The sequence below is a fragment of the Cinclus cinclus genome, chromosome 18, assembly GCF_963662255.1.
Source record: "Cinclus cinclus chromosome 18, bCinCin1.1, whole genome shotgun sequence".
Lineage (NCBI taxonomy): Eukaryota > Metazoa > Chordata > Aves > Passeriformes > Cinclidae > Cinclus > Cinclus cinclus.
In genome coordinates this window covers 8,136,926-8,161,345 of record NC_085063.1, presented here as the reverse complement: position 1 = coordinate 8,161,345, position 24,420 = coordinate 8,136,926, and the positions used below count along the sequence as shown (strand labels likewise).

Here is a 24,420-nt window from a genome sequence, read left to right as displayed (position 1 = left end):
CTCACCCAGCAGCTGCCAGCTCTGCCAAATTTGCTGCTGGTCTCTGAACTATGTGGAATGAGGTGTCTGCAATTCTCACTATTGAACTTACAGACTGAAAATAAAAACCCAGTGTGCACCCTTCTCCATGGCTGCAGGCTCCCCTCCCTGCCTTCTACACCCCCAGGACCGGCTGGAGATGGCTCCAAAGCAGAAGGAAGAGAGTGAGTGCCAGGGTAAGATGCATCTTAGCTGCTCTCAGAGCCTCTGAGACACTGAAGTGAGCAAGCACAGTAATGGGTAGACCAGAGAAAAATGAGGAGGGAATTCACATTGCCAAGCAGCCTCTGGTCATGAGGCTCTGTGAGCTTTCAAATCCTGCAGAGATTTGATCCTCACCAGCACCAGACAAGACCAGCTCCATGTACATTGGTGGGATTTAAGCCCCTGTGCCCCCCTTCCAGGATTATCCAGCTGTCTGAGCTAAAACATTGCTTGAAATAGTGCTCTGAAAATCACCTCACATCCACACACCATCACACTCCAGGTTTACAGGGAAATTACTGGATGGATGGGATGTGTGATGGTGCGGGACAAGGCTCTGTCCCTCTCAAACACTTACAAGTCAGTGCAGCAAAGCCATAGCAACAAGAAAAACATTCTTCTTATTTCCCATCCAAGAGCAGCTCCTGCCATTCACTGATTGCGTGACCTTCTGCCAGCAGCCACTGAAGCAATCTTTGAAAACGTTTCTGTATCATTTAAACCTGGTTACTCGGCCCTGGACTGTTTCTGCCAAGGGAGCAGCAACAACTCTGGAGCAGAGAGAGAACGCCTGGCATTTCAGTGCTGGGATTTGTCCTCTTAAAATCTTTCTATTCCTCCTGTCACCAGTGGAAACCTTGCCCAACACCGGCATAAAAAAAAAAATCCAAGGCTGATGTTGAGAAACACAGAAAAGATTGTCTGAAGAATGACTGCAATAGAATAACCAATCATTTAAAAATGCTAATATTTAGCATTTGAAAATGAGGTAGAAGAATCAGTATAGATAAATATCAAATATCTTCAATTCATTCATTTTTGCTGCTAGATTGGGAAAGTCAGCAGTTCAGAGATGCTTTAATGCCTTGGTAGATACCATGAAATGGGGCTAATTCAGCAGTCTGGAAAGGGTAAGGGGCCTGATTTTTCATACATATGAGAACTGGTTAAAAAATGTGGATAAAGGAAGATTCCTACCCCAGAAGAACCTGGACATGCTACTGAACCCAGTATAAGCAACACAGGTCTCTGCTGTTTTCCACTGTCCCAGAACAGATGTTCTGACTCCAAAAAATAGATAGAAATATATTCTGTGGGAACTCTTCATTTTGCAAGCAAAAACATAAAGAGCTTCTCTTCTGACAATTTTTTGTCCCTAAGCAAGGATAAAATGCTTTCTTTAAGGTTCTTCTGGCTGTGCTTCCTTCTGGAGACACTGGTGCCCTAATACTGATGTGCTTAGCAGAACTAATAGATTACACTTACACACACTTTTCCCCCCCGAATAATGAAGTTAAAAGGCCACTTTGGCATAAATTCACTCATCGTTACCCCAAGTGAAGTGAGTTTCTCCTGGTGCTGCTGCATACAAATAATTGCTTTTGGCCAAAGCCAAGGGAAACACGAGTCCTTTGCTTAATTTATTTCTATTAACACCATCAAATGTTAGTGAGAGGAAGGCAGCAAAGTGGCACAATGGCAGCGCTCAGCGAGAGCAGCCTGGATATGCTGATAGATAAAACCCTTGCAGGAGATATCTACATAGTGCAAATTTTAAAAGCAGGTTGTATTTTCTGCCTGTTTTGCATTTGCATAAAAATCAGAATTATTTCTACTGTCTTTAGAAGGCTCTTTCAGTTGGCAAACACCTGGAACTCCAAAAGTTGCAACATCTGAACTGTGCAACCCTAACCCTGGGGAAGAGAGAACAGCAGCTTGTGTCACACAGCCTGTGTTCTACAGACCATGCTCCACACAGACTGCCAGGCTCCTCCAGGAAGAAACCATGGCACTGTTTTCTTTCCAGTGCAAAGTATGAAGAATAAAATTAGCAGGGAGGGAACTGCCCCCTGTTATTGGCATTATCACACACGTTTTCTTCATGTAGCCTCAGTATTAGCAGCTCCAGGTCCAGCCACAGCTGCCTCAGGAGTGTGGCAGTTGTTTTCATTCAAATTGCACCAGGGGAGGTTTAGGTTGGATATTAGGAAAAATTCCATAACCAAAGGGGTTGTCCAGCCCTGGAACAGCTGACCACCATCCCTGGAGGGATTTAAGCCATGTTGATGTGGCACTTGGGGACATGGTTTAGTGGTAGACTTGGCAGTATTAGGGGAATGGTTGGACTCAGTGATCCTGAAGATCTTTTCAACCTAAATAATTCTATTGATTCCCTAGGGGAAGATGGGGAATGTCCCATGTCCGAAGAGACTGCACTCAAATCCTGCTAGATTTTCCCCAGCAGGTCCAACGATCTGAATCCTCTCCAGACTTTTGTCATGACAGAAAATTTCAACACCTCAGAAGTCTGAGCAATAGGACTGATCTTTTTTTTTTGACTTTGCTCTCAGAAATCAGTTTCAGTAACACAGTGAACAGCAAATTTTACTTCTTCCAAACAGGTTTTTCCCTTGGCTGCTACAGCTTGAAAAGCTTCGAAAGCTGTGCTGCAGTGTAACAACAGGAGCAAAGGAGAAGGAAAACTTTAGAGGCAGGGAATAACATCAAACCATTTGATTTATGATCTAAACCAACAACTGCTGGTTGCCTCAGCTGGTCACTTTTTGTTCCCGCATGACATCCGCTTCCATTCCAATCCCTGCAAGCTTCAGGAGTATTCATATTAGCAGCACGTTATATCGATCTAGTGACAGTTCCAGTGCAAACTGCTGCACCAAAATTCAGGGTATAAAATCTAAATTACCAGCCAAAGTTCTCAAAAACAAGCATCCCTAAGCAGGCAGCTCAAAAACAAGATCCACTACTGAAGCCTCCCACCTTCTGGGTGGTTTGATGTCCTGGGAGTAAGATCAAACTGCAAGGCCAGTTTGCTACCTGTATAAACTGGGTACAGGAGTTTAATGAAGCTTTGTAGCACACTTCCCTTAAGCAGCTTCAGAGGCAAGAGGAACTGGTTGAAAATGCATAAATGGTGACAAGTCAAACCACTCAGTCCTCTGAGTAACTTGAAACAACTACCTCAAATGCTGAAAAGCACAGCCAGCTTTCATGGCTCCTGAGTCCCCAATCTTAGTGAAGAACAGGATTGCAGGGTCTGCCACACTAATGCCACTCTGTCAGGAGCTGCACCAAGACCCAGCAAACAGTGCTGAACCCAAAGGTGGTTGGAACATGTTGGCCTATTTATCCAGAAGTGGTCCCAAAGTAGCAATCAGATGGCACAAAGGGGCACATCCATCCACTCCATGTCCCCAGCTCAGTTCAGCCCAGTCCAGTTCAGCCCAACTGCCCCTCAAATTGTGCACAGTTCTACTGCCCAACCCCTCCTGAGCACAAAACCTGGCACATGAGCCTTTCACCTTTCAAAGCCTGAAACAAATCCTGAAACTCACTCAAGTGTCAAACAAGCGCAAAGGTAAAAGCTCTGAGACACAGAAATGCTTCCCACCAGATGCCATTTTGTCCTCCAGCAAGAAGGTTTCACAATAGAAGTGATGGAGGAGGTCGGTATCCCTCCAGCAAACTCACACGTGGCATTTTACACCCTGGCAGTGATGATCTAACCCACATCCCCTTAGGTAGCTGCTGGATAAAAGCCCCCATCGGGTGCTCAGGCTCCCAGCAACATTTTCCACCACAGCACCATGCAAATGCTGTCACATCTTGCCACTGGCAGCAATGTGTGAAATCAGGTTCAGGTTTCAGTGTGCTGGAAAGAAAATCCAACACTGGCTTCCAGTGCAGATTGTGGGGAGCAAGTAAAACATACTTTTCTTTTTATAGACTGTTTCCATGGTGCACAGAGGTTCCCATAGCTAATTCTGCAGCTGCAGAACTTCAGAAAATTGCACAGCCTGGGTATAATCCTGTGGCAGGGTGCCCCATACATCCCCAAAGCAAAATCCAGTGGCTTAACACTGTCACCAAACAACAGAGCTGTGTCCCACTTTGACGTGGGAGCGGAGCGACTGCAGCTGAACCCCCTCAAATTGCTAAACAGTTTAATAGAGCCCCAGAGCAACCAAAGCCAGGTCTGGGCTTCAGACCCCATCTGCTAAAGCTCCCAGACACCAGTGGGAGATAAACAAATTACTACTTGCCGTATTTATTTTTAAAACAATTTCTTAGAAGAACCGTATGTCTAAAGAACAAGCAGACTGTTATAAGCAATAACTTAATCAAGCCCATCTCTGTCTCTCTCCACTAGCACGACTCTGAAGCAGCCCAGCTTCCCCTGAGCCAGGAGACCCAGGATGCACTTTCTCCCAACTTCCATGCACCAGCACTTGGTCAGAGCCTGAGAAGCTCGGAGAAAGCAGCCATTCCCAAAAACATCCTCCCAGAATCAATGTGCCCCACCCCCGTGCTCCGGCACAGGCAGATCCGACACGTCACTCACCTGCTCCTGTGAATTCATCACCCGCAGTTTCATCTGCTTCAGGTAAGTCGAGGTGAGGGGCATGTTGTAGTCAATGATCCCAGAAACCAAGGAGGAAGGTGGCTCGCTCTCTGAAGAACAGAGGAAAAGCTTTATTTAGATGAGGGAGGTGCAGGTATGTTCTCATAACTGTTACTCAGGGGTATTCAGGAGAATTTCAAATCCCTGGCAAGAGCCACCACCCACTGAGAGAAGGCTCCTCTAAGAACACGACCCCACCAAGAACATAATTACAGAACAGATGTTGTCTTGGGAAAAATAAAAAAAAGAAAAAAGAAAAAAGAAAAAAGAAAAAGAAAAAGAAAAAGAAAAAGAAAAAGAAAAAGAAAAAGAAAAAGAAAAAGAAAAAGAAAAAGAAAAAGAAAAAGAAAAAGAAAAGCAGGCATTGCTGTCACCTGTGAAAAAAACTACACATAATGTATAATTTTTCAGTGTCCTCCAAACTTGAGGAACATACCAAGTCTTGCTGAAGCTTCAGAAGCACTTCTATGCACATGGGATTTATACAGGAGGTGATGAACAAGGATCTATTTGCAGCTTGCTTCAGCATTGTAAAATCTTGCCAATTTTGCTGGGATTCCCTCAGGTAGGAGTTAACATTAAGGCAACGTATTAAGTATCTCTATCTGGTGATGAAGATTATTTTTAACATCCTCATTAAAACACAAACTTAATTTTAGAGATCTTTAATTTAAATTGTTCCTGTTGATTCCTCTGGCTGTATCACATTGAGCTCTAGAGATGGCTCCAGGTTTGGATGCTCCTGCAAATCACTCTGTCTGGCCAGGCCGAGTCCCCAGAAAGCAAATTCTCAGATTTCCCTGAATTCTCAAAGATTCTTCTGCTCTGCCACCACCACTGAGGATCCTGCAGGACACAGAACATGAAGGCTGCTGGAATGATCTGTTCTAACACTGAATTTGCAGGCTCATGCAGTGGGTTTGTCCAGGAGGAAAGCTGCCATTGCCCACAGGGATGGCTGATGGCTACAAGGAAGATTTCTTTGCCCTCAGCACAGGCAGATGCAAGTTTGGAGAGTTAATCCAGCCTTCCAGCACATGCTGAAGGGATGTGTGGTATCCACTGGACAGGGAGTTTAAGCAGCAATGGGGGCAGAAGGATTCCCAAGAGCTGAAGGTGAACTGATGGTGGGAGCTTTCCATTCCTTGTTCTGAATCTCCCTGGCTGGCTTGCATTTTCTGGGGTCACTGGTTTCACAGGCATGTGTGACAGAGACCCTTGAAAAGGAGCTTTCACAAAATGTTTTACAGCACCTCAGAAAAAGCCATCAACCCAATCCTAATGGGCTTGCTTCTCAGAAATGCTGAGTGTCAAAAAGTCCTGTCAAAACTGAACAGACCTGAAGATGCTCCACACCTCTGGAGACACCACATCCATCCTGTCTGATCAAGAAATTACCCGACCCCAAAACTGCCTGTAATGGACTTAAACATCACAAAGGTCTTTGCAAATCTTCTCTATTGACACATTGACTGGGTCCATGGAGATACAATGCTTTTTTCTCAGGTTCATCTAGTCCATTCCCAGGCAGGTGGAGCATTCCTGCCTATGGGTGCAGGGAAGTGTGGCTAGTGCCACTCAAGGAATCAACTTGCCCAAATATGAAGGTCCAAAGCTTTTAGGAACCTTGTAAACTGATTCCTCCATCTTTTCTCATGGTTGTAGGTCAGCAGTCTCTGTCACGCTTTGACCTACAGATTAGGAGCACTTTTATGTTTCTATATATTAAACAACTAAAATAAACCGTTATTCTGCTGTGCACTGATGCTGTGCTGTGATGAAAAGATGCTAAAATCCCAGTGCAAGGGGAGCTTTTCACAGGAACAAAACCTGACACCTTCCCCAGCTGGCTGAGCCCCTAAGAGTTTAGGAAAGCATTTGCTAAGGGTAACACAGATAGAGCTGCTCTCTCCTGAAGAACAGGCATGGACGAGGTGAGTGTTTCAGATCTCCAAGGATGATAAGTTGCTTTCCTGCCATGCCCCACTCCACTGCTCAGCGTTGCAGAGATGAATGAAGCTGAACAGGAGCAGCTCAGCAACTTCAGATGGGGAGGAAGAGTGAGGTAAGTGATCTTTTAGTGCTTAGATTCTGCCTGAAACCATCCTCCTGTAAATTTGGAACAATCCCATTAGAGGCCAAAAATTTACTGTGAATTTCTGCAACTGCACCACATAAGGGTTTGAGCCCAAGAAACCAAACCCTTTTTTTTTTTTTTCCCCTAAGTTATCTGGAAAAGAAAGAAAACCTTTGTTTTAAAAGGCCTGGGGGGCTCCACGGGAACAATCCTCAAATCCTCACATCCTATGTCACAAGAGGAAGCTCCTGGAATCCTTTAGCTCATTTTTCAGTTATCTCTGTCACATGCCCTACATGTTGGACACACAGATGGAACAGGCAGAAATGGTTTTGATCCTAGCTCCACATTTTTATCACTCCACCAGAATTACTCCTAATTTAATAACACTCTAAAAAGATCCCAGTGAAGTCCAGTGACGTTCAAACTTTCCCATAAGCAAGACAATTTGCTTTTATGAATGATGTGGTTGCCCTGCAGGGTTTGATGTCAGATATGTTTAATTAAGGATTTTTGTGATCATAAATTAAATGTGTTCAGATTTGTTTCATGGACAAGAGAAGTAGAAAGAGACGGGAAGGACTCAAATTTTATCATCTTACTGGGTTAAACTTTGCCTGTATGTGCTTGTATGTGTGTATGCACATGCATACACCTCAGTAATTCTTCTATGACCCCAGTGTTTTTTTCAGGTGATTTGCTCCTGATAAATTCCTGAATAGGTGTTAGCAAAATCAGTAAAACTGATTCTGTTACTTCCCCAGTAAAAGTAACCCTAGCTAAGCTACTCAATGCATTTTCACACGTACTTAGTCATTATTTAGGTGCTATTCAGGCAGAGAAGCACTTCTGTCCTTTCATTCCTGGTGGGTAAGTAAGACTTTTTACCTGTGGTATCCTTTGTATTCCTGTCTGATTTATTTTTAAGAGAACTGCTAAGGGGAGAAGCTTTATTAAAATAATCAATTTATATTAATCTATAAATTTGTTCAGGACAGATGGATGTCAACCCTGATCATGGTTCCCACAGCTAGGACCACATGTGGGGGGATATCCAGAACCAGGTGTTCCATGAGCTGCCTCTGAACTGGGATGGGTGTGTCTTGCTGGGAGAGGCACAGCAGATACAGGATGGTGGGTGGGTGGAAGCCCCTGAAGGAAGACCAGGTTGGACAGGGCTTTGAGCAACTTGATCTAATGGAAGGTGTCCCTGCCCTTGGCAAGGGGTTGGAATGAGATGGACTTTAAGGTTCCCTCCAAACGCAACCAGTCTGTGAATCTGTGAAGGAACACCAACCCTTTCCATTAGCCTCCTCCTGAAACGGGATCCCAAGCTCTGGAACTGGCAGCTCAGCTACTGATAGGCATTTAGGAAGGTGTCCTGGTGTGGGTGAAGCCAGCAAGTGGCATCCCTGTTGGCCTGACTCATCCCATCACCCTTCCCATCCATAAGCTGGCTGCTGCAGCCGCAGTGCTTGGAACATCACCCGTGATGGATGCAGTGCAATCAGTGTGAAGGTCAGGTTCGCTCCCAGCAAGGCCAAAGGCCAAAACTTTTCTTGATGTAATTGGAAAGAAGGATCAGGCCTGTAGCTGGCAGAGTGGGAAGTGCTGTGGTAATGGAGCATCAACTAAATAGAATTCACATGGAGTTATTTGGGAGAGTTTTTGAGAGTTTTTTAAAAATATAATGAGTACAAGGAATTTCAGTTACCTTTGGATAGATGGCACATAATCCACTTACACAAAACCTCTGGGATGTCCATAGCACTGCTCCCAGCAGTAAACAGCTGGCAATCAGTATTTAATACTAGAAATTCTCTATTGTTGGGCTTTTTTTTTTTTTTTAATTCAGCTTCCTTCTTGATAAGAGTTGCCAAATGAGCCACTTTGCCTTGCCACTCTTAAAACAGACCAACTCCCTGCAGTTTGCTTAGGTTTTTTTAAAAGAAGCAATTTTAATGGCTGAAACCAACATCACTTTGATACTTTGCACTTGATCATGAAAACAACTTTGTAATTCAGAAAAAAACCCCACACAAACATTTAACTAGCTATTCTGGAAGAGTACCTGGTCCCATCTTCTCCCCACTCCTGTTCTTTCTTAGTCCTAGGGAGCTGCAGACTGGGCTTGTCCACAAAAGCACTACAACAAGTCAACCACCTCAGTGGCCACACTAACTGTGTGTGTATGCAGGCACAGTGTAACTGTGATTGCCAAAACACTTGCTATTATCTAACTCTGGATCACTTGCTTATCTATTAGTGTAAATTGTTTCTTTATCAGAAACTTCAGCTATTCAGACATACTCTGTGTCTTTCAGTACAAAATTACCAGTTCCAGGGAAAAACTTTAGGTAATTTTTTTTAAGATATTGAAGTTTCCACCCACACATGATCATGGGTTGATTGTAGCCATATCTGTGGTATTTTTGACCCAAGTTTTGGGTGGCACTGGGGAAGCAGAGAAAGAAAGCCAGGCTGCTTCTGCTCCCTAAGCAGTAAGAAGCAGGTTTAAGCAATTCCTTCATCTTGGCTATAAAACGAAGAACAGCCCAGATTAGGAAAACCCTTAGGCTACGATGTATCTCCTGGACAGGGCAGTATCTGGCAGATGTCAGTGGCACTGTGCTGGTACAAAGTGCAGTGTCAGCTCTGCTGGCAGAAGTCACTTGCCTTTACCTTTGGGCTCCAGGCCATTGGAGTTGAAATGCATCCTCTTCTGGCACTCAGTGCAACTCATCAGGAACCTGGTCACAGCTTCTCTCGGGAGGAAAGCATAGGTCTCTGCAATCTGGGGAAACAACAGAGAGCTGTATGTCCTGGAAGAGTGACCACAGACACAGCTCGTAGCCACACGCTGTCCCCTCCATCCTTAAATCCTTCCCTCCAGAGCAGCTATTGGTGGGGGAACACTTTGGGAGGGTAACTGCTGTGCCAGTCAGGCATCAAGTCACACATGAACAGACCTTTGGTATCCCATACCTTCCCAGAAACTCCTTCCTCTTCATTCCCCCTTGGAGTCTGGGAAGAGCAAAGCTATGAACGTGTAAGAATCAAATATGAAAGTAAGGCCTCGTCAGCTCTGTTTGCATTGTTAATTACCATCACACCAGTAACCTGAAGAATCCATTAATCTTTCGTAAGGGCAGGTCACTTTTTCCCACAATGACAATCAATTACTGTTAATAATACTTTGCACTTCTGTGACACATTTTATCTAGGGAATTGAAAACATTTTTCCAAACAGTAATGAATTAAGTCTCCTGAACCTTTGTGGGATATGTATATTATAGATGAGGAAAAGCTAAGGATAAATATTTAACACTTGGATGCTTGAAGTTAAACACTAGATCCAAACCTAAGCACCCACAGAAGGTGTCTGGCAATCCCAGAGTCCTGTTATTGCAATTAATTCCTGCCATCAGTGATTTTATGGTATTTCTAAAGATCCAGACTAGGTTATTTGGAGAAGGAATTAGTCAATTTTAATGTAGACTTCTTTAAGACCATGGAAGACCATCAAATCTTGGAGTCTGACCTGTGTAGCACAAGTCATGAAACTTCACTCAGGCTCTCCTGCAGCCCAGTGGTCTGTGGTGTGCCCAAAACATCATCCAGGAAAACATCTGTTCTTAATTGGAAGGCATTAAAAGGTGGAGAGCCCACCTCTTACTTTGGGCTGGTTCCTATGGTTAATCACCCATCCTGTTTGGTCTGAGTGACTTGTCCGAGCATGGCCGTTCCCAAACCAGGGGCCGTGACCCCCACAGGGGTCACAGCACTTACAAGTGGGGTCATAAAGCAGACAGAAATTCAATTGTTTGTGCCAGTCCTCGGGGCTGTGAGCCCGACAGAAGTGGGGCTCAGGACGGGAAGTGGGACTGCAATCAGACACCTCGTGGGTGAGGGTTGGTGTCGGGGCCGAGCTGGGAGGATGGCCCAGGATGTCCTGATCCCCCTCCTCTGGCCGTGGGCATTGTCCTCCTACCTTACGTAGTTAAAAAATAATACCTAAATTCTAAAAGATCACATTAAATACAAAAATATCTACATTCCACACATTTTTCTACCCTGAGGGGGTGCTGTTCTAGAAGCAGAGCAGCGGGACAGGGGCAGAGGCTTTGCTGGATCATGGTTAAGGCAGCGCCGTGCCCGGCTCTGCGGTGGGAGGGAGCCGCATCCATCTCCACTGCGCGGCAGCAGAGCCCGGGCTTTCACACGCACAGAATGCCAGATGGGTGGAAAGTTCAGGCGGGGACCTTGTCCCAGCGCTCAAATGGAGGCTGCAGTGCCTGGTCCTCATGGGATTCTCCTCCTATTTAGCCGCAGCCCCAGCGAGCTCTGTTGTGGCCGAATGGATGCCAGCTCAGTCTTCGCCTCTGTGCGATATTTATTGATGCACGAGCACAAGGGATTCCCACAGAAATGCTGAAATGAGGGGCCTGGAAATTGCTGGTGGCAGCCGTGGTGTGGTGTCGCAGGCAGGGAACTGTCCCCGCGCGCTGCCTGTCGGGCTCAGCCATCTCCCTGCCTCTTTTGCTCCAGCAAGCCCACGGTCTCTGCTGCAAATGTTCAGCTAATTTTAGTGATACAGTTGTTATTTCTCAGCTGATTTGATGCTGTGCAGAGCAGACAGCTTCCTTGATGAGTTATCTCCCATCCAAACTCCCTTTCTGATTGCCTCCCTCCAGAGGTCATGGACAAGGGCAAACTCTCCAGTGTCTCTAATCAGAAGTGGTGGGGAAAGGGAGCAGGGAGGAGGCAGGGGACCCTGGAGCCTCCCAGCTGGCCACCCAGCCGCATCCCTTTGTGCACCCGTGCCAGGCGTGGCGTGTGCTCTTGCACCATTTCACCTTCCAGCTCAGGCTACAAAGGCGCTCCGGGGAGCAAGGGCAGGAGAGAGGGCAGGAGCCAGGCTGGGCAGCCCAGCCAGCAGCGTCCTGCCAGGTCAGGAGGGGATACACGCTGCTAATGTGATGATCTCAGCTCAAGAGGGAGATGAGGGGTGGAGCGTGAAGCTCTCTGACTGCTGTGAGCAGGCCTGGGAAAACAGACGGATCCAGCCTGCTCCCCTGGGGCTGTGCAGGGCACAGATTAGTCCTCCAGAGAGATGAATTGAAGGAATTAGGGAAGGGTCGGAGTGGTCTGTTGGGGAAATGAGCAGAAAGTTTTTGAATTGTGGTCATGCTGGTGGGGCTGCCCGCCCCCGGACCATAGAAAGGTCACTTGCCCCCAGACAGGGAGGGTCATTGTGTGACCCAGCCCCCGCCCCATGCTCTGCCGCAGGGGCAGGACTGGAGTATTCAGGGCACAGAGCGATGCCATGAGCTCTGCGTGCAGAGCCCTGTTCCCTGGGGACCCCCACCACATGTGGGAGGCTGCAGGGCACTGGGCTGCCTCACTAGCACTGCCAGCACTACAGCGTGGATGGAGCACGGACGCAGGCCGGCAGGACAGACTCCAACCCTGTTCTGAGTCTGGCAGCACACTGAGCTGTGCAGAACCTCAGGCATCATCACCGAGATGAGGGCAGCCTGCAAAGACCTCTCTGAGACGTTGTATACACCAGAGAGATGAGCTGCCAGCAAGCCACTCCTGTCTCTAAGCGACCTGGTCCTTAGGGCTGTGGGATTCAAGGGAGTAGCTTGGATTTGGACAGTAAATCCAGCTCTTCCTGTAAAAGGAGAGACTAAATGTTTGCATCGAAGGGCTGTGCAGAGTCAGGAGAAACAGCAAGCTCCCTGGAGAAGCACATTTCAAGCTAAATTATTCCTGACCTAACTAGAGTGGTGTTTCAGGATGGATAGAGCTGGTTCTTGGCATCCACAGAACCAAGGAACCAAGACAAGACTTAGCTTGGTGCCTGCCTCCATTTTGTAACTGAGAAGACCCAGGATGGGCTGTAGTGGAGGGGAGGGCCACGGCCATGCCCCAGTCCCCCTTTCTGGCTACTCCTGACCTTCAAGGCTCCCATGAGACATTTCCCTCTGGCTGAGGTAGACAGGGAGCCAGATGATCCAGAGCATGCAAGGGTCTGGATAAACATTCTCTTGTCCGTCACTGGTACTGAGGACTTCTCTTCCTTTTCCCTTCAGACATGCACAGTGTCTTTGTATGATTCCCCTGCTCTCTCCTCTCCCAGCAGCCGCGCTGTGCTGCCGCTGCAGCCCGGATTCCTGTCCCCGAGCACAGCTGCTCTGCCTTTAAACCCCTCCTTCCTCACGCCTCCCCGCACAGGCACACTGGGCTCTGCCTTGCCTCTGCCTCCCGCCAGTAGCTCTGCTTCTACCTGCCCTGTCATCCCCATTCCCGAGGGACTCTCCCTCCCGCAGCCCCTCCGCTCCAGTGCCCTCCCTGCCCGGGGCACGAGGGGAATCTCACCGCTCGGTAGGTTTTCTTCTGCCCGGCATGTTTGGGTGCTTTGCCCGGCTCCGACGAGCTTTCCACATGCATCGAGTAGATGATGTCAAAGAAATCTTCCACCACAGCCACGCGTTTCAGAGAGATGCCCTCGGGCTCCGACAGTCCATCTGCCCCCTACAACAGTGCAGGCAAGTTGAGTTAGTGTCAGCGATGGGTGACAGGGGTGACGAGATCGGCCCGGGGCTAATGCGGTTGGAGGGGGCAGAGTGGCAGTGCTCCCGCCTCGGGCTACCTTGGGCACGGGGGATGTGGGGGATAAATTAAACATCGCTTCAGGGAGGATCCTACTGTAGCCAGGGCAGTGGCGGCTGCTGCTGTTGTGCTGCTAAAGCTGGCAATGAAATTGGGCCAGGAAAAAAAACAAGGGAAGAGTCCAGAGTGGAGTAACTGATCAAGAAATTCAATTTCTGTAATGTGGGATGGTTTTGCTAGGCGGGGAACAGGCAGGGAAAGGTCTTTGGACCTGCACATGGTGCTAAACCATCCTGGGAAGCCCTGAGATGTGAGGTACTTTTGCTGGCTGCAGTCCCTGTGGATATGGATCAGCCAGCAGGACAAGGTTTCACTGTGATGCCAGGATACAGCCCCTAAAGGAAGGAGCCAGCATCCCCTCCTTCCCTGCACTGACCTTTCCAAGGCTCCCTCCCTCTCACAGACGCAGAGCAGCTGAGCGCTGGCAGCAGCAGCACAGCTCTTTGTGTGTTCGGATGTGCTGGAGAGCAGGAGGCAGTAATTCTGCCACACGACAGTGGTGACAGACTGATGGGAGTGGGAAGTGTGGGGAGCAGTGCTCCTCCGAGCTGACTGGCACCAACGGTGTCAGCTCACACTGGCAGGGTATGCCGTGGGAAGGGGAGGCAGCCTCTGGGACCCGGCAGCTGCTATCGGCACTCGGCACAAAGCCCCAGAGCAGGAAGGGCTAGTGGGAGGTGGTCAGTGGCCACTGTAATGGCAGGGGGGACTGAGAAAGGGCCAGGCTTTGGGAGGTCACTTAGCTTGCTCCTTGAAAAAATGCCATTTTTGCATAGACAAAATAATTTTTAAAATATTAGATAGATAGATAGATAGATAGATAGATAGATAGATACATAGATAGATAGATAGATAGACAGATAGATCTGTATTTATAGATATAGTATCCCTTTAAGGGCTGCTTTCCAAAAGGAATGCATGGATGTTGTCCAGTGGGTACCTACCAGGCTGCTAAGCAGCAACCCGCACATCTAAATGACCTGCAAACTATCTTTTTCACGTGCATTCACACATCCCCGAGGGCAGGCAGAGGCTGGCAGGGAGCTGTGGGCTGGATCTGGCAGGGGTCTGCGTGAAAAGGGAACACCCTGTCTCCTAACCTGCGTTTGTGTTGTCATTGGTTGGGCTCTGTGTATCTTATACAGTCTATAGATTGAATAAATGCTGTTCTTTGAGCCACCAGTGAAGGGACTCTCAAAAATCAATCACTTAGTGGGCCCACCTTCTGCTAAAGCTACCCAGCATCTCAGAGGAGCAGTCATTTAATATACAGCGCTGCCTATTAGAGTTGGCTCCTCACCCCAGTTTCGGAGCAGAGACTGCCTGTCCTGGGCACAGGCTGCAGCGGGACAGTCGCTGAGCTCGCCCGGGACACGGGCACGAGGATTTTCCAACACAAACCACCTCTGCCCTCCCCGGGGAGCTCCAAGCCGGGTCTGAAGGTGGCTGTAACAAAGAGAATATTGAGAGCGAACACAAGGGGCAGGGTGGCAGGGCTGCGTGGTGGGGGTCGGGAAACTTCGCCCCAGGGAGTGTCTTTGAGGAATATAGATCTAATTTCTTCTGTCACCGTTCAGAGAGTTTCAGTTTAATCGAGGGCATGGGTATTCCCCTGCCAAGGAGGAGCGGGCATTAGGAGGCTTCCTACTGACCAATAATCCTCAGAGCAGGGTTGAAATGAGGATAATTACAGAAACAGGACAAAGGAAAATGCAGCAGGGGAAAAGCACAGTCAGATCTAACAAGCAGAGCCCTCAAAATTAAGGCTGTAACCAACCCTCTATGCAAATCACTGTTTCCAGCCAGCTAATATCCTCCTCCCTGCACGGCCAGCAGGTCCCTGTTTCCTTCCCGGTTTCAGAAGGAATGCAGTGAAGGTAACCTCAGCGTCTGGACATTGCTACAGCCTCCCCGCACACCCAGCAGCGCTCTCCTCTCTACCCCGGCTGGATGCCGGATGCCGGAGCTGCCTCCTCAGCATCCCACTCCCTGCAGCGATCCTCCCCTGACTCCTTGCATCTCTCCATCCCCTCCTCAGCCTTGTGACTGCTCTCCCCGTGATGATTATTTAGCTCTGGGAAGCAGGTGAGATACAAGCAATATCAAAGCCACTGGGTATAAGAAGCTGTATCAAGTCAGTGCCTCCAGGATTAGGGAGATTTATATCTGGCAATATACCCAAATGTTGACCTAGGATTTAAGAGGACACGTGTGCTGTAGAGTACCTCTCTGAGGGGCCCACACCCCTCGGGTTCCTCCTTCCACACCCAGCATTGCTCACCAGTATTCAAGGCATGAGTCAGAGCCCATAATATCTCAGAAAGGCTTAAAAACCCCTCAGGTTTAAATAGCAATAAAAATTCAGTTGGGAAGCAGAATAGGAAGAAGGGATGCTTTACCCTGTCCTGCTGTTGGGGCTTTATTAGAAGTCATCTGCCCCCTCAAGGAGTAAAATATCTCAGGAGCAAAGCTCAGCCCTGACAGAGGTGCTTGGAAGCAGGTGGCATTTCAGGTGCTGAGGATTCCCTCTGCCACCTTCCAGCCACCCTCCTTTCCCCTATATTTGCCCAGCACCGGTCTGGCTCTTCCCCTTCCCAGTCTCTCCTTTTCTGTTTCTGTGTACTGTGCCCCACAGTTCTCACACCCCCACCCCTTTCCTTTCATTCTCCCCACCTTCCCAGAACGGTAAGCACTCTCTCCTCCCAGCTCCTTTCCTCCATCAGGTCTTTTTTCCTCCCCAGTGTCCTTTGTCTTCCCCACCTCCTCTAGTTTCACATCTCTGAGCATCCGTACCCCCGGGACCCTCTGCTCTAGGACCACTCTCCTGGGCTTCGCTGCCCCTGCACCTCCTCTGTCCCTGCTCCACACCCGGCCACCTCCAGCACCCACGAATCTGTGCCGCGAGGTTCCTCTGCGGGCCGCGGTCCCCTCCCGTGCCGGGCCCCGGGCGGCGACAGCCATTTCAGGCAGCGCTGTCCCGGGTGCGGCACGGACCGGGCAGCGCTTCCCAGGGCCGGGGACGGACCGTGACGCTGGCAGCGCCGAGCCCCGGCACCTTTGTTCTCGGCAGCCGCCCCGGGCACGCTCGGCCCCCGCCCGGCCCGGGACGGGGGCGGTGCGGCGGGAGGGGACGAGGGTGCGCCCGGGCAGCCCCGAGCGGCGGCGCGGGGGTGACATCTGCCACGGAGGGGAGGGAGGCAGGGCCGGGCGAGCCCCCCCGCCCGGGCCGGGCTGGGGCCCGCCGGCAGGTAGCGGGTAACCACGGCAACCGGCGGTAATCCGCTCCCCCGGGCCCGCCGCCGCCGCCCCGCGCCCGCCGCGCCCCGCCCGGCGCGGACCGGCCCGGGGCAGGCACCGGCGGCGGCAGGGCCCGCTGCGGCCGGTCCCGCACCTCGCCGAGCATGGGACGGGCGGGCAGGGGCAGAATCCGGGGCGGGTTCCTACCACCACCAGGCACCGCCATCCCGCCGGAGCTCTGCCCTCCTCTCCAGCCCCACTGCAGCCCTGCGCGCTCCCTCAGCCCCGCCACGGCTCCCACACAGTCCTGCCACGGCTCCCACAGCCCTGCCATGGTTCCCATAGCTGTGTCATAGCTCCCACACAGTCCTGCCTTGGCTCCCACAATCCTGCCATGGTTCCTGTAGCTCTGCCATGCTCTCACACAGCCATGCCATGTTCCCACATGGACCAGCCATCGCTCCTACACAGCCTGGTCCTGCCTTGGAGCCTGGCAGCACCCACACATCTCCATGCCGGCCTCCTCCACCCACCCAGACACCCACTGTGATTCCACACAGCCCTTGTGGCCATTCCTCAGCAGCCCAGCCTGGGTGTGAAAACTGCCATAATGGGAGATGTTCACAGCCAAACTGTAGCACTGATGAGCTAGCCCTGTTTTCTGTGGGGCAGCAGATCTATGACCAGCAGCTGCCACTTGATCCAGTCCATGCTACCTGCAGTGACCTCCACCCCAAGCCCTGGTGAGCTGCTACCACCCCAGCGAAACCAGACTCCCAACCCAGGCAGCTCCAGGGAGGCCAAGGGATTGTAGCAGACTTCAGGCACAGGACTTCTCAACCCTGTAACCCCTTCCCCAACTTGGACTTGAGTTTGGGAGAATCTGGGAGCACTTAACCGGAGCTCTCCAAAGCCTGCATGCTCCCAGCTCTCTTTAGACTCACTGGGATAGACACTGCCAGAGGAACTGGAAACTGCCTGTTCTGGGCTCAGCAGTGTGGAGGGTCTCGGCTCTGCCCTTGCACTGGCCGGCAGGGCAATATCTGCCTTCTCCAATGGGACTGGCAGTTCTCCTGCAGCCCAGGAAGCTACCCTGCTTCATGGCTCTGCAGGGACCCATCCCTTTTCCAAGGGGTTATGCTGGAGGGCCAACAGACTGGGACTGCTGGAGTGGGATGGGAGGGAGTGCCGACTGCTTCCCCATCTGCTGCGCTCAACAGCAGATAAAACACTGCCCTGGCCCTCTCGCGAGGGGCTGATACCAGCCAAATTCAGCTTCCTGTGAGTCAAAAGCCGCTTCCTGCCAGCAGAGCCCTGCCTGATAATGGCTGTGTTCTGCTCTCTGCCTGGGAGCAGACCCTCTGCCCTCGCCTCTCCTTGTGCTTCCCACATGAAAGCGTTCCCTTCTGTATCTCCCAACCACAGCATCTCCACGCCCCAGTACAGAGTCACACGTTAAACTAATTTCCTGCTGCTGGCTGGAAGGGCCACTGTCACCCTCATCCCTGGGACAGCTGAGCTGGATGTTTGGGGCCAGCCGTATTGAGCTGTCCCTCAAGGTCACCTCCCTTGTACGCAGAGACAGGCCACACTGCTCGCTCTGCTCCAGCTGCTGCTGGCTGTGGGACACAGCCACTGTCCCCAGCCAGGTCAGGATCAGAGTCCTCCTGTCCCATGCTGGAGTCACCCTATGGCATGACTGTGGGTTCCCCAGCCTACACTACCAACAGTGACATTCCCTTTGGCACTCTCCCATCCCTCGGCCTTTCTTCCAGCCCTGAGTGGTTCCTTCCACTGCACAAAGGAGAATCCCCTTTTTGAGATGAGCAAAAGTGTGGTTTGGGTTTTATCTGAGCACTCTGCTGTTCTTTCCTCTTCGAAGTGCCTTTCTAATTTTCTAAAAGTTGTATTTTGTTCTAAGGGAATTTTTAGTCTTCTGACAAAAATGCTCAGCTGGAGCAGGGACTGGACATGCACAGGGCAAAGCAGCTGGGACATAGTGGGATCAAAAACTGTGACATACAGGATGGGATGTAATCCTGCCATGACGCCAGAGACTTCCCATCAAGTGCACCAGAGATCATAGAAACGTGGAATGGTTTGGATTAGAAGGGACCTTAAAAACCATCCAGTTCAAGTCACTCTGCCATGGGCAGGGACACCTTTCACTAGAGCAGATTTCTCCAAGCTCCATCCAACCTGGCCTTGAACACTTCCAGGGATGGGGCAGCCACAGCTTCTCTGGGCAGCTTGTACCAGTACCACTCTCACAGGGAAGCATTACTTCTGAACACTGTCTGATGGTGTCTGATGGTCTGATTCCTCAAGACTATCCCCCTAGGCTCCCCAGTGTCCACCTGTGCCAGTGCTGTGGCCACCACCAGCCCACAGCCCACCTCTGCAACTACACCTCCAGCACAGGCTTTAGCACCAAAACAGACGTTTTATTTCAATATGGACTCTTACAACTTTTGATCAAGAAACTGTTCTTGGTACTTCTCATCTCTGGGAAGTCAGCCCTTGATTGGCTTCTATATTTAGACTTCTCCAGGGCTTTAGGAAGTTCACTCCTCATGGTATTTAGGTGTAGGATGAAAGCAGCTTTTGCGGGGGATATGTTAAACCACAGCAGGCTCCCTCTGCTAATGCTGCTAGGAGAAAGAGGAGCTAGATTCCTCGAACTTCCTTCTTCCTCTTGCCCCTTATGCCACGGGCACAGTGCATGCCTTAGAAATAGGCACCAGGAAGACACTGGGCTGGAATCAGTATCAGCTGTATTGCTTATAATAAAAGAATCCACAAGAAGATGATGGGAAATGCTCTGACTGACAGATTTTGCTCTTTTTTCTTCTGGAAATATTTTGCTAGGAAATTTTTCTGATCATTTCTAGTTGAAAAATGGCAGAGAAAGCAGTTGCTAAAATGCTGATGGTGCTTCCCTGGGCTGAGCATTTTGAGTTGTGTCTTGTTGCACCAAGCAAACACTAAACCTCATCCTGCACTTAGAGTTCCAGCTCCACTCACTGCAGTGGAAACAGCCCCAGCCCTCCTGAGCAACTGAGCATCCCTCTGGCCCAAGAGGGCCTATTCCTCCCAGGCAAACTGAGGCACAAGAAGAAATAATTTTCCCAACACTCTGTTCTGACTCAGGCCAAGACGGGGGGCATTCACATTGTTTCTCTACCCAGAACTGTACACAATACTTTTTTTTTTTTTTTCCTCAAAGTAAACACTTCCTCATGAGGGGAGCCGGGTGCTTTATTTTTAGCTGGCAAACACAGCTGAGGTGTGTGTCTTTATTGGGCACAAGCACCCCTTCAGAGTGAGCCGCTCTTTCAGCCGCCGCAGCTGAGCCATGGGGATGGGTCCAGGCCTTTGCTCTGACCTCGGCTTATTCCTCTCCTGGCTCCCAGGCCTGGGAATGAAAACAGAGCGGCCTGGGAGGGGCGAGCCTGGAAACGGCAGCCCTGCCTCCAGCTGTGGAGAGAGCCCAGGTGCAGGGTGCCAAGGGGAGGTTCATGTGCTTGGGGTCTGGTGGGCGGCTGGGGATAGGGCTGCCACCCATCCCAGGGCTGCCACCCATCCCAGGGCTGCCTGAAGGACAGAGGAGAAGCACAGCAGGAAGAGATTCTTGCTCAAATGCCTGCTTAGAGGCTCCTTGGATGCCTGCTCTGCCTGGGAGGCAGAGGACATTTTGCACGGCGCAAGAGAGCAGAGCTGCCTCCCTGCCAGCACCAGGCTGTGTGCTGGCGGGGAAGCCGCAGGAGCAGCTGGATCTGGCAGGCAGAGGCAAGCTCAGTGCTCCCCAGTAAATGTGACCCTGCACCTGCTGGCTAGGAGTGAGGGGGAGCTGGCTCTTTCAAGGATAACAAAATTCTGGGTGCCATGGGGCAGCCCGAGCTGCTGTTGGAGCACTGTTTCACTTGGGTTTGGTGAGAAAGGTTCCTGCAGCCTCATGAGTGGAGCACCTGACTGACCTTCCTGGGAAATTGCTCCCTGGGGCTGTGGACTTCCCATTCCCTGTCAGCTGGTGAGCATCACCCTCCTCTCCAAGGTGTGCGGGACCTGTGTGGGAGAAGTGCCAGGCTGTGGGTGCCAACAGGGAAGAGATCACGAGCATTATTTTCTGGGGATTATTATAATGTTGCAGTCTTTCTTACTGTTTTGAAATAGGCAGGGTTTCCACAGAGGAACTGTGGATGCTCCGTCACTGCAAGTGCTCAAGGTCAGGTTGGACACGGCTTGGAGCAACCTGGTCTAGTGGAAGGTGTCCCTGCCCATGGCAGGAGGTTGGAATGAGATGATCCTTAAGGTTCATTCCCACCCAAACCCTTCTAGAATTCTATGATTGTAAAATGTAAGTTTGGTGGTTTTTAAAAAATTATATCTGCAAATGGGGGCAGCAATTTCTTAATGTTATTTGGATCTTGGTTTAGGTGATTGGGGAAGAATGCTATCAGAATCAAAAAGAAAGGGGGGGAAATAGTGGTAAACTGCATTTATAGTCAGAAGAGTTTTTATATTCCACAGCATCCTGAAAAAAATGTAAATCTAGGAATCTAAAGAATATTGAAAATATGTAGCTGCAACACAAACTCAGAACATGTCTAGAGGTGGCTCTTCCTTGAAGTAACTTATCAGTGTGAGCAATCTCCCCAGCACCAAGCATTAATCTAATAAAAATCATGACCAAAGCAGAATCCTTTGAGTCAGAGGGGGGCCAAGGCACTGGAACAAGTGACAAGATGACCTGTCACAGCAAGGTGACCCCTCTATGCCTAGGAATAGATCCAGCAGTGTCAGGGCAGCCAGGTGACATCATCACACCTACCTTGAGAATGTGGTGATGTCAAAATGAAACTGAGGAGGGGGAGATACGGAGCAGCAGCAGTTCAGCTCTAAGAAAAATTCTGTAAAATCAGTTACAAATGATGCTACAGTGAATCAAGGTCAGGCAGGGCTAAGAGGCTAGCCCTAGATGTGTGGCATCCCAGTGCCAGCTCTGTGCCCTGGCAGTTCCCAGTATGTGGGCCACTGTCAGAGACTCCCACAGGAACAGCGTGATGTGCCTCTAGGGAAATGCTGACAGCTCAGCGGAGGTTGCAGGGGGGTAAAAGGCCTGCACGCCCTCCCCTTCCAAACCAGCCTCCTCCCCAGGCCAGGGCACGGCAGGGATTGAGCTGCAGCACACCACAGTGGCTTCAGCACAACCCGGCCCTGATGCTGGAGCCTGGAAATGCCAATTGCCACAGCCAAGCACCACCACGTCTGCTCCCTGTGAGCCCATGCTGGGTTCAAGAAATGGGGACATTATGGAACCATAAGGGTCATGCTGGACTGACTCCATCATGCCCTTTCCCACCATGGGAACCCAGGAAAAGAGATGTCCACTGCCCTCAGGGAGAGCAGACACTTGTATTTATCCTGGGCTCTGTCTCTGCAAGGCTAGAGGGTCCTATAAAGGGAATCAGGGCAGGGGCCACAGGGGACAGACGGATGGAAGTCTGTTTGTTCTCCCCTTGCATTCAGGTAAACCCCCTCTGCGTTCTGATTCATGTCCATCGTAACCACTCTAGCTGAACCCTAACCTTTCCAAAAACCAAACTTGGACAGATAAGCCCAGGAACGATTCCCCACTGACCTGGGATGACCAAGTGGATTTTTTCTGAGCTCTTAACTGAGACTACATGTGGGGGGAGCAGAAGTCAAGCATGGTCCTAAACATTCTGTTGTGGTAATCCATCCGCAGAGATCCCTCTCCCAGGTGTGACACTTCATCCCATCAGTTCTGGTCTCAGTGCCACATCATTGCAGGCTGGACACATGGAAAGGCCTCACATCTGGCTCTCTCTGGTGTTTTGTGAGTCTGTGTCTCCAAACAGAGATGCTTTTGGGAGCAGAAGAAAGCGGGGGGGGGGGGGGGGAGAAAAGCAAGTGGGGCAGGGAATGCAGACAATTAATACTCCGTGTGAGGAATAAATTGGCAGCTGACAGGTTATAATCTGTGCAAGCAGGAGCTTCACAGGAGAGGTGAAGGCTCCATTGGGGGCCAATTGGATGGTTAATTAGGAGGACAGAGCAGAGGATTCGTGAAAATGTTTGTGAAACAGTGTTTGGCAAAGCAGCCCCTGAGAAACGCACACCAGAGAGGAGCTGCTATGGGCTGGGAGAGGAAACACGAGGGTGAAACGGCAGAACGAGCGCTGAGAGGGAAAGCAACCATGCAAATATCCGCGAGAGGACGGGGATTCCCAGGTGCCCTGCGGAGGAGTTCAGGGGAGGACCCGAGGACACCAAATTTTTCTAGAAATGCACGGGCTGTGTTTCCCTCCTCCCTTTGCCGTCCCCACCCCGGTGCGGTGGGGAGCAGGCTCTGGGTGCCGGCAGGCGCCGCTGCCGCAGCCAATCGGCGCCCGCTGGCCGAGCAGAGAAGGGCACGAGGAAAGCAATTAAACCGGAGCTTTGATTGGGCTCACAGATGACTGCTTGTGCTAGAAATGCTCGAGCTTCTTTAAGCGCCTCGGCGGTGGCTGGAGCCGGCCTGATCCCCCATCCCCTCCTCGGCGCGTCGCTGCTGCGGCTGCGGGAGCGTGACTGATGCTCTCTGTCCCACACACGGCTCCGAGAGCTCAGAGGTAGGAACCAGTTGCTAAGAGACAGGACTGTACTTTCCAGTCCACATCCAGACCTTTGTCACCAGCTCAAGGGCTTTCTGCCGGATCCAAACGCCCGGCGCAGGTGAGCAGGAGCAGGCAGGCCTCCTCCCTGCCTCCTCCCAGCTCTGGGAGCCACAGGACCAGCCCTCAGACTGAGGATGGAAGTGGCAAACCCAAAGGCATCCCCAAGGGACCCTGGACTGGCTGCTTGTTCCAATGCTGCGAGACTGCAAATTGGAACACCTTGCAGCACCTGGGAACCAGTGTGGATGGTACCTGCAGCAGTGACACACAGAAGGTTTCGGATGTCACCACAGTGTGGATGAGTGGGTGACTCGGTATTTGCTTTGAGATCCTTCCTCCAAATGCAAGCTAAAAGAGGAGTCCCAAACTTTGGTCTCCTTTTTCGTGGGGTGGGGGGGGGGCGGTTCCTGGTGAGTTTGGATTTTTAGACTCCCATAAAAGCAACCCACTACCAACTGGAAAGTCTCAACTTGAGTGACACCATCTTTTCCAGAGCACTTGCTCCCTCTTGGTGAGGAGCAAATCCATCAGAGCCTTTGCCCATTTGTTGGAAGGGAAATACATCCTCTGGGGCTGCCAAGCCAAAGCAGAGCAAGGACACAGAGAAACCACTCACACAGCATTGTCTTCCTGGCTGTAACTCTGTGAAGGGCCCTGCACCGTGCCAGGAAGACACAACCAGCCTCCACTCCACTTCCAGAGGTTGCTGCCTTAACCACAGACATTACCCAAACCTCTGCTCTGCTCTCTGCTGTCACACAAAGCACAGACTCTCTGCAGTTATTTCTCCTCAAATAAATTGCTATTCTTTGGCACCAGCCATAAAAGTGGAAGTCGGTAGCTTTCCAACAAAGACAATGATTTTGCCTAACAGGTACCTGTCCTTGCTACAATCAGCTAATTACACCAGACACTGAAGCTCAAGGGGTGGCTCTGGCCCATTCTCAATGTGATTCTTTAGAGGTGGGCACAGCTGATATGAGAGCAGGGAAATATAATTAATATTTTGCACTTAAGAAAGAGATATTAATATGCATCACTCTGTCATGGCAATGCCAGAGCATCCATGCTGGCCAGGCCAATGG

General features: G+C 50.5%; 1 protein-coding gene across 1 annotated transcript in view; it reads right to left on the bottom strand.

The window, feature by feature from the left end:
• The window catches only part of NOL4L (nucleolar protein 4 like), a 58,772-nt gene that overhangs the window by 27,940 nt on the left and 6,412 nt on the right, over positions 1-24,420 (bottom strand). The window contains exons 2-4 of the mRNA XM_062504975.1: positions 13,125-13,280; positions 9,423-9,534; positions 4,604-4,713 (exon numbers count right to left, since the gene is read on the bottom strand). Coding sequence (XP_062360959.1) covers positions 4,604-4,713; positions 9,423-9,534; positions 13,125-13,280 — 378 coding nt within the window. The remainder of the gene's footprint in view (positions 1-4,603; positions 4,714-9,422; positions 9,535-13,124; positions 13,281-24,420) is intronic.